Here is a 12,451-nt window from a genome sequence, read left to right on the forward strand (position 1 = left end):
TCCTTCCCAAGCTCACTTAATCTCACCACCCTCTTCACCCCAACATTCTCTCTTCTTTTCTGAAAACCCCTACAAATCTTCACCTTCGCCTCCACAAGATAATGATCAGACATCCCTCCAGTTGCACCTCTCAGCACATTAACCTCCAAAAGTCTCTCTTTCATGCGCCTGTCAATTAACACGTAATCCAATAATGCTCTCTGGCCATCTCTCCTACTTACATACATATACTTATGTATATCTCGCTTTTTAAACCAGGTATTCCCAATCACCAGTCCTTTTTCAGCACATAAATCTACAAGCTCTTCACCATTTCCATTTACAACACTGAACACCCCATGTATACCAATTATTCCCTCAACTGCCACATTACTCACCTTTGCATTCAAATCACCCTTCACTATAACCCGGTCTTGTGCATCAAAAACACTAACACACTCATTCAGCTGCTCCCAAAACACTTGCCTCTCATGATCTTTCTTCTCTTGCCCAGGTGCATATGCACCAATAATCACCCATCTCTCTCCATCAACTTTCAGTTTTACCTATATTAATCTAGATTTTACTTTCTTACATTCTATCACATACTCCCACAACTCCAGTTTCAGGAGTAGTGCTACTCCTTCCCTTGCTCTTGTCCTCTCACTAACCCCTGACTTTACTCCCTAGACATTCCCAAACCACTCTTCCCCTTTACCCTTTAGCTTTGTTTCACTCAGAGCCAAAACATCCAGGTTCCTTTCCTCAAACATACTACCTATCTCTCCTTTTTTCACATCTTGGTTACATCCACACACATTTAGACACCCCAATCTGAGCCTTCGAGGAGGATGAGCACTTCCCGCGTGACTCCTTCTTCTGTTTCCCCTTTTAGAAAGTTAAAATACAAGGAGGGGAGGATTTCTGGTCCCCCGCTCCTGTCCCCTCTAGTTGCCTTCTACAACACGTGAGGAATGCGTTATGTATATGTATATGTATGTATATGTAAATATACATAAATGTATGTAAATATAAATAAATAAATAAATATGTATATGTGTGTGTATGGGCATTTATGTATATTTATTTGTATATGGGTGGATGGGCCATCCTTTCTTCCTGTTTCCTGGTGCTACCTCAATGACACGGGAAACAGCAATCAAGTATGATAAAGAAAATAATAATGGAAGGTATTAAGAATATATGGTGGGAGGCAAGTTGTTAGAAGCAGTGAAAAGTTTTTATCGAGGATGTAAGGCATGTGTACGTGTAGGGAGAGAGGAAAGTGATTGGTTCTCAGTGAATGTAGGTTTGCGGCAGGGGTGTGTAATGTCTCCATGATTGTTTAATTTGTTTATGGATGGGGTTGTTAGGGAGGTAAATGCAAGAGTTTTGGAAAGAGGGGCAAGTGTGCAGTCTGTTGTGGATGAGAGAGCTTGGGAAGTGAGTCAGTTGTTGTTCGCTGATGATACAGCGCTGGTGGCTGATTCGTGTGAGAAACTGCAGAAGATGGTGACGGAGTTTGGTAAAGTGTGTGAAAGAAGAAAGCTGAGAGTAAATGTGAATAAGAGCAAGGTTATTAGGTACAGTAGGGTTGAGAGACATGTCATTTGGGAACGAATGGGGCCTTTGTTGTCTTTTCCTAGCGCTACCTCGCACACATGAGGGGGGAGGGGGATGTTATTCCGTGTGTGGCGAGGTGGCGATGGGAATGAATAAAGGCAGACAGTGTGAATTGTGTGCATGTGTATATATGTAGGTGTCTGTGTGTGTATATATATGTGTACAATGAGATGTATGGGTATGTATATTTGCGTGTGTGGATGTGTATGTATATACATGTGTATGGGGGTGGGTTGGGCCATTTCTTTTGTCTATTTCCTTGTGCTGCCTCGCAAACGCGGGAGACAGCGACAAAGCAAAATAAATAAATAAAATATATATATATCCCTGGGGATAGGGGAGATAGAATACTTCCTACGCATTCCTCACATGTTGTAGAAGGCGACTAAAGGGGAAGGGAGCAGGGGGCTGGAAACCCTCCCCTCCTTGTATTTTAACTTTCTAAAAGGGGAAACAGAAGAAGGAGTCACGTGGGGAGTGCTCATCCTCCTCGAAGGCTCAGATTGGGGTGTCTAAATGTGTGTGGATGTAACCAAGATGAGAAAAAAGGAGAGATAGGTAGTATGTTTGAGGAAAGGAACCTGGATGTTTTGGCTCTGAGTGAAACAAATTTCAAGGGTAAAGGGGAGGAGTGGTTTGGGAATGTCTTGGGAGTAAAATCAGGGGTTAGTGAGAGGACAAGAGCAAGGGAAGGAGTAGCACTACTCCTGAAACAGGAGTGGTGGGAGTATGTGATAGAGTGTAAGAAATTAAACTCTAGATTGATATGGGTAAAACTGAAAGCTGATGGAGAGAGATGGGTGATTATTGGTGCACATGCACCTTGACATGAGAAGAAAGATCATGAGAGGCAAGTGTTTTCAGAGCAGTTGAATGAGTGTGTTAGTGGTTTTGATGCACGAGACCGGGTTACAGTGATGGGTGATTTGAATGCAAAGGTGAGTAATGTGGCAGTTGAGGGAATAATTGGTATACACGGGGTGTTCAGTGTTGTAAATGGAAATGGTGAAGAGCTTGTAGATTTATGTGCTGAAAAAGGACTGGTGATTGGGAATACCTGGTTTAAAAAGAGAGATATACATAAGTATACGTATGTAAGAAGGAGAGATGGCCAGAGAGCGTTATTGGATTATGTGTTAATTGATAGGCGCGCGAAAGAGAGACTTTTGGATGTTAATGTGCTGAGAGGTGCAACTGGAGGGATGTCTGATCATTATCTTGTGGAGGCGAAGGTGAAGATTTGTAGGGGTTTTCAGAAAAGAAGAGAGAATGTTGGGGTGAAGAGAGTGGTGAGAGTAAGTGAGCTTTGAAAGGAGACTTGTGTAAGGAAGTACCAGGAGAGACTGAATACAGAATGGAAAAAGGTGAGAACAAAGGAGGTAAGGGGAGTGGGGGAGGAATGGGATGTATTTTGGGAAGCAGTGATGGCTTGTGCGAAAGATGCTTGTGGCATGAGAAGAGTGGGAGGTGGGCAGATTAGAAAAGGTAGTGAATGGTGGGATGAAGAAGTAAGATTGTTAGTGAAAGAGAAGAGAGAGGCATTTGGACGATTTTTGCAGGGAAAGAATGCAAATGAGTGGGAGATGTATAAAAGAAAGAGGCAGGAGGTCAAGAGAAAGGTGCAAGAGGTGAAAAAGAGGGCAAATGAGAGTTGGGGTGAGAGAGTATCATTAAATTTCAGGGAGAATAAAAAGATGTTTTGGAAGGATGTAAATAAAGTGTGTAAGACAAGGGAACAAATGGGAACTTCAGTGAAGGGGGCTAATGGGGAGGTGATAACAAGTAGTGGTGATGTGAGAAGGAGATGGAGTGAGTATTTTGAAGGTTTGTTGAATGTGTTTGATGATAGAGTGGCAGATGTAGGGTGTTTTGGTTGAGGTGGTGTGCAAAGTGAGAGGGTTAGGGAGAATGATTTGGTAAACAGAGAGGAGGTAGTAAAAGCTTTGCGGAAGATGAAAGCCGGCAAGGCAGCGGGTGTGGATGGTATTGCAGTGGAATTTATTAAAAAAGTGGGTGACTGTATTGTTGACTGGTTGGTAAGGTTATTTAATGTATGTATGATTCATGGTGAGGTGCCTGAGGATTGGCGGAATGCTTGCATAGTGCCATTGTACAAAGGCAAAGGGGATAAGAGTGAGTGCTCAAATTACAGAGGTATAAGTTTGTTGAGTATTCCTGGTAAATTATATGGGAGGGTATTGATTGAGAGGGTGAAGGCATGTACAGAGCATCAGATTGGGGAAGAGCGGTGTGGTTTCAGAAGTGGTAGAGGATGTATGGATCAGGTGTTTGCTCTGAAGAATGTATGTGAGAAATACTTAGAAACGCAAATGGATTTGTATGTAGCATTTATGTCCAAACCATTTTAACACATTCTCTTCTGCTCTCTCAACCACATTCTTTTTATTACCACACATCTCTCTTACCCTTTCATTACTTACTTGATCAGATAACCTTACACCACATATTTGTCCTCAGACAATTAATTTCCAACACATCCACCCTCCACTGTACAACCCTATCTATAGCCCATGCCTCGCAACCGTATAATATTAGTGAAACTACTATTCCTTCAAACATACCCATTTTTGGTCTCCGAGATAACTTTCTCTCTTTCCACACATTCTTCATTGCCTCCAGAACCTTCGCCCTCTCCACCACCCTATGACACTTCCGCTTCCATTGTTCCCTTTGCTACCAGGTCCACTCCCACATTTGTAAAACACTCCACTTTCTCCAGTTTTTTCCATTTAAACATATCCCAGCTAACTTGTCCCTCAACTTTGCTGAACTTAATAACCTTGCTCTTATTCACATTTACTCTCAACTTTCTCCTTTCACACACTTTTCCAAACTCAGTCACCAACTTCTGCAGGTAAGAGAGAGCAGAATATGGTGAATTTAAATGGTTTGGAAATATAGAGAGAATGAGTGAGGAAAGGTTGATAAGGAGGATATGTGTCTGAGGTGTAGGGAACCAGAAAAAGTGGGAGACCAAAGTGGAGGTGGAAGGATTGAGTGAAAAAGATTTTGAGTGATCAGGAGCCTGAACATGCAGGAGGGTGAGAGGCATTCAAGGAATAGAGTGAATTGAAATGATGTGGAATACTGGGGTTGACCTGCTGTCAATTGACTAAATCAGGTCAAATGAAACGTTTGGGATAAACCATGGAAAGTTTTGTGGGGTCTGAATGTGGATAGGGAGCTGTGGTTTTTGTAAGTATTTTTCATACACATTCTTCAAAGGAAACAACTGATCCACACATCCTCTACCTCTTCTGAAACCACATTGCTCCAACCCAGTCAAGATGCTCTGTACATGCCTTCACCCTCTCAATGAATACCCTTTCATACAATGTACCAGGTATACTCAATAATCTTAAACCTTTTTGTTATGAACACTAACCTTTATCCTCTTTGCATTTATACAGTGGCACTGTATATGCATTCCACCAATCCATAGGTATATCATCATGATCCATACTTGTATTGAATATCCTTACCAACCAAGCAACAACACAGTCTCCCCTTTTCTGAATATGTTTAACTGCAGTACCATCCACTCCCACCAACTTGCCATATTTCATTTTCTAGAAGGCTTTCACCACCTCTTCTGTTTTCACCGAACCACTCTCCATGACTCTCTCACTTCGCATACCACCTCGATTAAAGCACCCTACATCTATCACTTTATCATCAAACACATTTAGCAATCCATCAAAATACTCACTCCATCTCTTCATCACTTTATCACTTCCCTTTTTGCTCTCTTCAACGATATAACCTTTTGTTCTCTTTTCCAGTTGTTTTCTTTTCTTTCACACATTATTTACCTCCTTCCAAAACATCTTTTTATGCTCCCAAAAGTTTAATGATACTCTCTCAAGTTTAATGATACTCTAACCTCAACCCTCATTTGCCCCCTTTTTGAACCCCAGCATCTTCCTCCTGATTTCTTGCTGCTCTCTCTTATACATGTCCCAATCATCTGCTTTACTTCCCTGTAAGTACCACCCAAATGCCTCTCTTTTCTCTCTCACTAGCAACTTTACTTCCTCATCCCACTACTTCCTACCCTTTGTAATCTGCCCTCATCCCAATTTTTGCATGCCACATACATCTCATGCACTTGCCATTGCTGCTTCCCTAAATGCCTTCCATTCCTCATCCTCTCCCTTCACCATATTTGTACTCACCTTTTGCCATTCTACACTCAGTTGCTGCTTCGCACAAGTCTTCTATCCAGGTTCACTTGCTCTCACGACTCTCATCTCCCTGACATTGTTTCCTCTTTTTTAAAAACCTCTTCAATACTTCACTTTGCCTCTGCAAGATATAGCGGTCAGAAAATCCACTAGCTGCCCCTGTCAGCAAATTTACATCCCAAAATCTCTCTTTTACATGTTTGTCAATTGATATTTAATCTCATAATGCCTGTTGGCCGTCTCGCCTACTCACATACGTATTCTTGTGTATATCTCTCTTTTTAAACCGGGTATTCCAATTACTAGTCTTTTTTCAGCACACAACTCCACAAGCTTTTCACCATTTCCATTCATAACACTGAATACTCCATGTGAACCAATTATACCCTCAACTGCCATTTTCACATTTAGATAAACCATCACTAAGACCCAGTCATGTACACCAAAACTGCTTGCAATTGCGTAGCTGCTCCCAGAACACTTGCCTCTCATGATCTTTCTTCGCATGGTCAGACACATAAGCAATGATAATCACTCATCTCTCTCCATCCACTTTTATGTTTTACCCCATCAGGCTAGAATTTCCTTGCTTACAGTGTCTCACACACTCGCACATCTGCTTCAGTAGTAGTGCTACCCCTTCCTTACCTCTTGTCCTCTCGCCAATTTCTGACTTTACTCCTAAGACATTTCCAAACCAATTTTCTCATTTACCCTTGAGCTTCATTTCACTCAGAGCCAGGACATTCAGGTTTCTTTCCTCAGACATACTACCTGTCTCTCCTCTCTTCTCATCTTGGTTACATCCACACACATACAGACACCCCAAACTGAGCTTTGAGGAGGATGAGCATTTCCTGCCTAGCTTCTTCTGTTTCCACATTTAGAAGTTGAAATACAGTAAAGGGAAGGTTTCCAGCCACCCACTCCTGTCCTCTTTTGTTGCCTTCTGTGACACATGGGGAATATGGAGATAAAATTCTTTCTCCCCTACCTTAGGGATAATTTTCTTTTTTTTCTTTTTTTTTCATACTATTCGCCATTTCCCGCATTAGCAAGGTAGTGTTGCGAACAGAGGACTGAGCCGTTGAGGGAAATCCTCACTTGGCCCCCGTCTTTGTTCCCTCTTCTGGAAAATTAAAAATGAGAGGGGAGGATTTCCAGACCCCCACTCCCTCCAGCCCCCTGCATATATATATATATATATATATATATATATATATATATATATATATATATATATATATGCACATATACTGGAAATCCTCCCTTTCTGTTATATTTTTCCAAAAGAAGGAGCAGAGAAGGGGGCCAGGTGAGGATTTTTCCCTCTAAGGCTCATTCAATTCAGTTTCAGTTTCAATACTTTATTCCTTGATAGAGGAATGGGATCTTAGTGTTGTCATTAGGTACCCCTATACAGTACTATCAGAAGCATCTGGCAAGTGCCACAAGTACATTTAAATATAACAATGGGGCTTGCTAAAGCCTAATGAAGGAAGAACATTCCTTCAACACATCAGCATTGTTTACATGATATCTGGCCAGTATGGTGAAGAGCTTTGTGTCTCTATCAAGGGATCATGGAGTGGTGGTTTGGCAGGTGTCATGGAAGTGTTGTGTGTGGGGACATCTCAGAAGGTAGTGGACAGTGGTGCACAACGTGCTTGGGAGAGGCAGGGATGCCAATCTGCCAAGCAAAGTTGTATTTGATGATGATACGGGCAGCAATCACATCCCTTTTCTGTGATCCTTTCCCATAGGTCAGAGAGTTCATGGAGGGTATCATGCCAAGTGGGTGAGGAGTCCAGGGGGATGGCTGCATCCCAAGCTTCTCTCTGATTTTGGCAAATTTGGGTCCTAAGCTGTAGAAGTGTTTGAGGTATATTGTAGTCAGGTATGGCCTTGTTACAGCCAGTCATGGCAAGGCCACCTGCTGCCTCATTCCCCGAGATACTGACATGACTAGGTATCCATAGGAATGTCACAGGATGGCCTGCATCCTGAAGTGTTGATGTTAACCCTCATATTTGGAGGATGAGTTCCTTAGTCTCTCCTGATCCAAGAGCTATCCCATCACAAGCAGACAAGAAGGGGGCAGAAACCATCCGCATTTTTCTCAGCAAGAATTAGCAGCAAGGAGGGCAATCAGCTTGACCTGAGTGGAGGATGTCTCATTAGAAACTCTGAGAGACAGTTTGATAAGCTTAGGGGCATCAGGAGGGAGATGTTTTGCATTGGGTATACTGGTAAGGATCTTTGTGCTAGACTTAAGCAGCATAAATATAGTATAAGAACAGGACAAGAATCGAATGCTCTCTTTAATTATATTAAAAATTATGACCATTGTATTGGCTGGAGTAACACTAATTCAGTTATCAACTGTAACTCCATTACCATGACAGATATTGAATCTTCTATTATTGAGTACACAAAGAATTGTAACATTAAGAATAGTGAAGGTCTGCTTCATCTAGGGCAGATTTGTAAACAGTTCCCTTTCCTGTCCACTGAATATAGATTTATGACAGGTATGATGCCAGAGCCGAACACCACCAACCCGAACACCAACATCTGGTAACACCTGTTTACTAATAGCATCTTAGCTGTGTCTCTTCCTTGCATATCACCTGACTGTTTTATGTCTTCTATTTCATTTTTGTATCTTCCCTAAAGATGTGACCGTGACACAAAAGTGCACTTAGGAACTTATCACATTTCATTTTCCTCGTGGTTATATGCACATGCAAGATCAGGCACACCACTGTGGCCTCTTGCAATATATATATCTTTTTTCATATTGTACTTGTTTGCCATTTACCACATTAGCGAGGTAGCAACAGGAACAGAACATGAAATGGCTTTATTATTGTGAGATTCCTTTGCGTATATTGATATGCCTTACAAATGTATATTCCTTTCACATTTCTAATGCTGTATTTCCTTTTACTTAAATCAGGTGGATAATCAGTTGTTTACAGCTCAGTGTCCTGTGGTACTGTATGTAACCCCTCAGAGTAAGAATGATGACACACGCCATCTTCCTGCCATTTATCTAACTGCACATCAAGTCCTGTCATCTTGCACCAATGCTTATATATTTAAAGTAAGTTATTATACTAACTTGCTGCTGACATGGCCTTATGAATTGTGATATATAGTTTTTATAACATTACCTGTAAACACATATGGTAACATTATCTAGATGCACTGCCTATGTTTTTTCCTTGTAATCAGGTAACTGGAATGTTTCAGCCTTCTTATTGAAAATCTACTTGTATTTTTGACTTCTTAACAGAACCTGATGATGACAATGAAGAATTTGACCATTACCCTTGAGGAAATGCTGCTGTTTAGACTGCTTTTGATGGCAGGTTATGATCAATCAGATTCTGAACTAGAGAAAGTGGAGGAACATCAGTACGACATGAGACGAATGCTTGCTGCTGCCACATCAGTCAATGCAACAAGGTAAAAGATAAGAGAATTTTCATTTGTTTCTTCCTGAATGAAGTCTGTCTGCCTAAAGAGAGAGTCTTTCTCTCTCTGGCAAAAGTAGATCTAGTCTCAGTAATAAATGGGAAACCCCACCTTTTCATGGTTTACATCCAGACGTTTCACATGCCCTGATTCAGTCCATTAACAGCCCATCAACCCCAGTATACTGCATCATTTCAATTCTGTATTCTGTGCACACCTCTCACCCTTCTCTATGTTCAGGCCCTGATCGCTCAAAATCTTTTTCACTCCATCCTTCCACCTCCAATTTGGTCTCCTGCTTCTCCTTGTTCCCTCTGTTACATATATCCTCTTTGTCAACCTTTCCTTACTCATTCTCTCCATACGTCCAAACCATTTTAACACACCTTTTTTTGCTCTCTCAACCACACTCTTTTTATTTCCACCCATCTCTCTTACCCTTTCGTTACTCGATTAAACCCCCTTGCACCTCATATTGTCCTCAAACATTTAATTTCCAACACGCCCCCCTCTCCCCCATGCAATCCTATGTATAGCCCATGCCTCACAACCATGTAATGTTGTTGGAACTACTATTTCCTCAAACGTACCCATTTTTGCTCTCCGAGATAATGTCTCTCATTCCACACATTCTTCATCACTCCCAGAACCTTCACCCCCTTCCCCACCCTATGACTCAATTCCATTTCCATGGTTCTATTCACATTAGATTCTCATTGTATTTCAGTTATTGATGGTCACCACATATGGAAGAACAAATTTTCTTATTCCTAATGTGCCATAAAAGTGAGGTCTACCAAACCTGAAAATGTTGAAATAAGTGATTTAATGGCCAGATACATCATCAAATATAATTATCACACCCTTGAATGGATAAACTTACTTTGGAAGGCTTTACAGACATTCACTCCACATTCACTCCTCCTCATCCCATTCCACCACCATGTACCTCAAACCATCATCACCTGCATTCTTACTTGAGGTATGAACAGAGAGATGCACCAGGAAATTAATAGTCCCACAGGGGGGGGGGGGGGGCAGGAGTGATCCTTTGAGGGAAGCCCTGTTTTTTGGGAGAAACAGTGTTCTTTAGATGGAAACAAAGGTAGCTTACACTGCTCCACTGACAGCTAATGTGTGTGATGACTGATCCATAAGTTATCATGTAGTGTAATAATGTTGATCCACAGTGGTACCTTGGAAAGGGCAAAATCTTCATAAATCACAGGAAAAATGGTGAAACATCTTCACAAGTAATTGGTGTATTTTACAAGATGTATTCAGGGTAAATAACAAAAGAGTATTACATAACAGTATATAAACAAAGTTTAAAGGAACAGTGCTCTTAGCCTGATCTACCTGAGGAACAAGGATACACGAGAGGAACATGTTGCCAACCCAAACTTAAGTGAATTAATTTCAGGCTGCATTGAGTTATCAAGTAATGTGTGAGTAATTTGGTGAATGAAGTGGTTGCATTAGTGTTGACAAAATATAACCTTCCTTTACTTATAAAAGCATTCTGATAATTTGATCATAATGTTATTGAAACATTGCATAAGTGAGTTAGTTATTAACAGTGAATTGTACTTTAGGAAAACAATAGGCAAGTAGTCAGTTAGGAAGCAGTATTCTTTAGGAAGAAGCAAATGTGGTATTCACTGCTCCAAATACAGCCAGTGTGTATGATGACTGATAGATGAGTGAGAATGTACTGCAGTAATGTTGATTCATAATAGTACTGTAGGCTAGGCAAAATCTTCATTACTCAGGAAAAATAAAAGAACATCTATCCAAGTTTTCATATCTTTTCCAAGACCTGCTCAGAGGAATGACAAAAGAATATGATATGAAGGTATATGAACAAATCTCAGAGAAACAGGGCTCCTAGCCACTACCTGAGGAACAAGGTTGCATGCAATGCACTTGCACCTGAGGAACAAGGTTGCATGCAATGCACTTGCACCTGAGGAACATGGTGCCCAACCCGAGCTCATGAGTTTAATCTGAACTGTGGTGAGTTATGAAGATGCGCCATATTGAAGTGGTGATGGGAGTGGTAACGAAATAGCCTACATTTATCTTCAAAAGTTAACAGATAACTTTACCATAATGTTATTGAAAGATCTTTCAAGTTATCAATGGAGAACTGTACTTCAGGAAAATAACAGGCCCATTGTCAGAAAGGAAGCAGTGTTGCTTTGTGGGAAATGAAGTTGAAGCACAGTGCCCCATATAAAGCAATTTCCACCAGAGAATAACTGTATTTTAGCTTTGGTACAATACCTACATTATCTTTTTGATCTTTCATAAGTCTCACTGTAATGAAATTGGCATTCCAAAAGTGTCTGTAATAAGACTTTTAAAGGTTTAGGTTGATGACCAAATATCAGTGTGGTCACCATCAGACAATGCAACTTACCCATGCAGTTGAGGATAAATGTAGCTATGTCAATAGGTAAGATGTAGTCACTTTTTTATTCATATTGGTGATAGAGGTGTGAATTTCCTCTTAAACCACATTAAGCAGTGCTTTTGCTGTATGATGCTTGTCACTCCATGGTAACTCAGATGTGGTCCCATACCATACTCATTATGAATATTTCAACTTATATAATTTGCTTGCAATTGTAAATAGTTTATTCTTGTTGTATCTAAGTTTTGTCTTTTGAATAGTAAGAAAATCTCAGTTACTTCAGTGTTCTTGAACCTTTGAAAAGCTGTAGTCGACTGTCATTTGTGATATATGATAAATAAAGGATAGTTTGCCATAAAATTTTAAGTCATTGGTTACTCAAGTATTTATAGAAAGTATTGTTTGATTTACAAGTAAAATGGAAAACTTGCTGAACCAGAGTCTGTTATACATCATGACTGTGTGGTATATTGATGGTAAGCTGCTTTAGGTATAGTCCATATATGAGAATTAGGTTGGGAAATTTTTTGTTTAAAATGTAATGCCCCCATAAATTGGGGTACATTTACTCATAAGGTGACATTCTGCAATAATGACAGGTCACTGGGAGCATATCCCATTGTTATGTAAGGGCCCCTTATATCTGGATTTGCTTTTTGGGAAGAGGAGCTTTTCCTTCCTCATGGAGCCATGGTGAAGATTCAAACATGTAGACTAAGTACATGACAGGCAGATGACAGCTGATAGT

General features: G+C 40.6%; 1 protein-coding gene across 1 annotated transcript in view; it reads left to right on the plus strand.

Moving 5' to 3' along the window:
- The window catches only part of Vps13D (vacuolar protein sorting 13D), a 772,012-nt gene that overhangs the window by 602,886 nt on the left and 156,675 nt on the right, over nucleotides 1-12,451 (plus strand). Inside the window, exons 63-64 of the mRNA XM_071670877.1 lie at nucleotides 8,767-8,913; nucleotides 9,106-9,278. Of these exons, the coding sequence (XP_071526978.1) occupies nucleotides 8,767-8,913; nucleotides 9,106-9,278 (320 nt within the window). The remainder of the gene's footprint in view (nucleotides 1-8,766; nucleotides 8,914-9,105; nucleotides 9,279-12,451) is intronic.

This window comes from Panulirus ornatus, chromosome 16 (assembly GCF_036320965.1).
Source record: "Panulirus ornatus isolate Po-2019 chromosome 16, ASM3632096v1, whole genome shotgun sequence".
Lineage (NCBI taxonomy): Eukaryota > Metazoa > Arthropoda > Malacostraca > Decapoda > Palinuridae > Panulirus > Panulirus ornatus.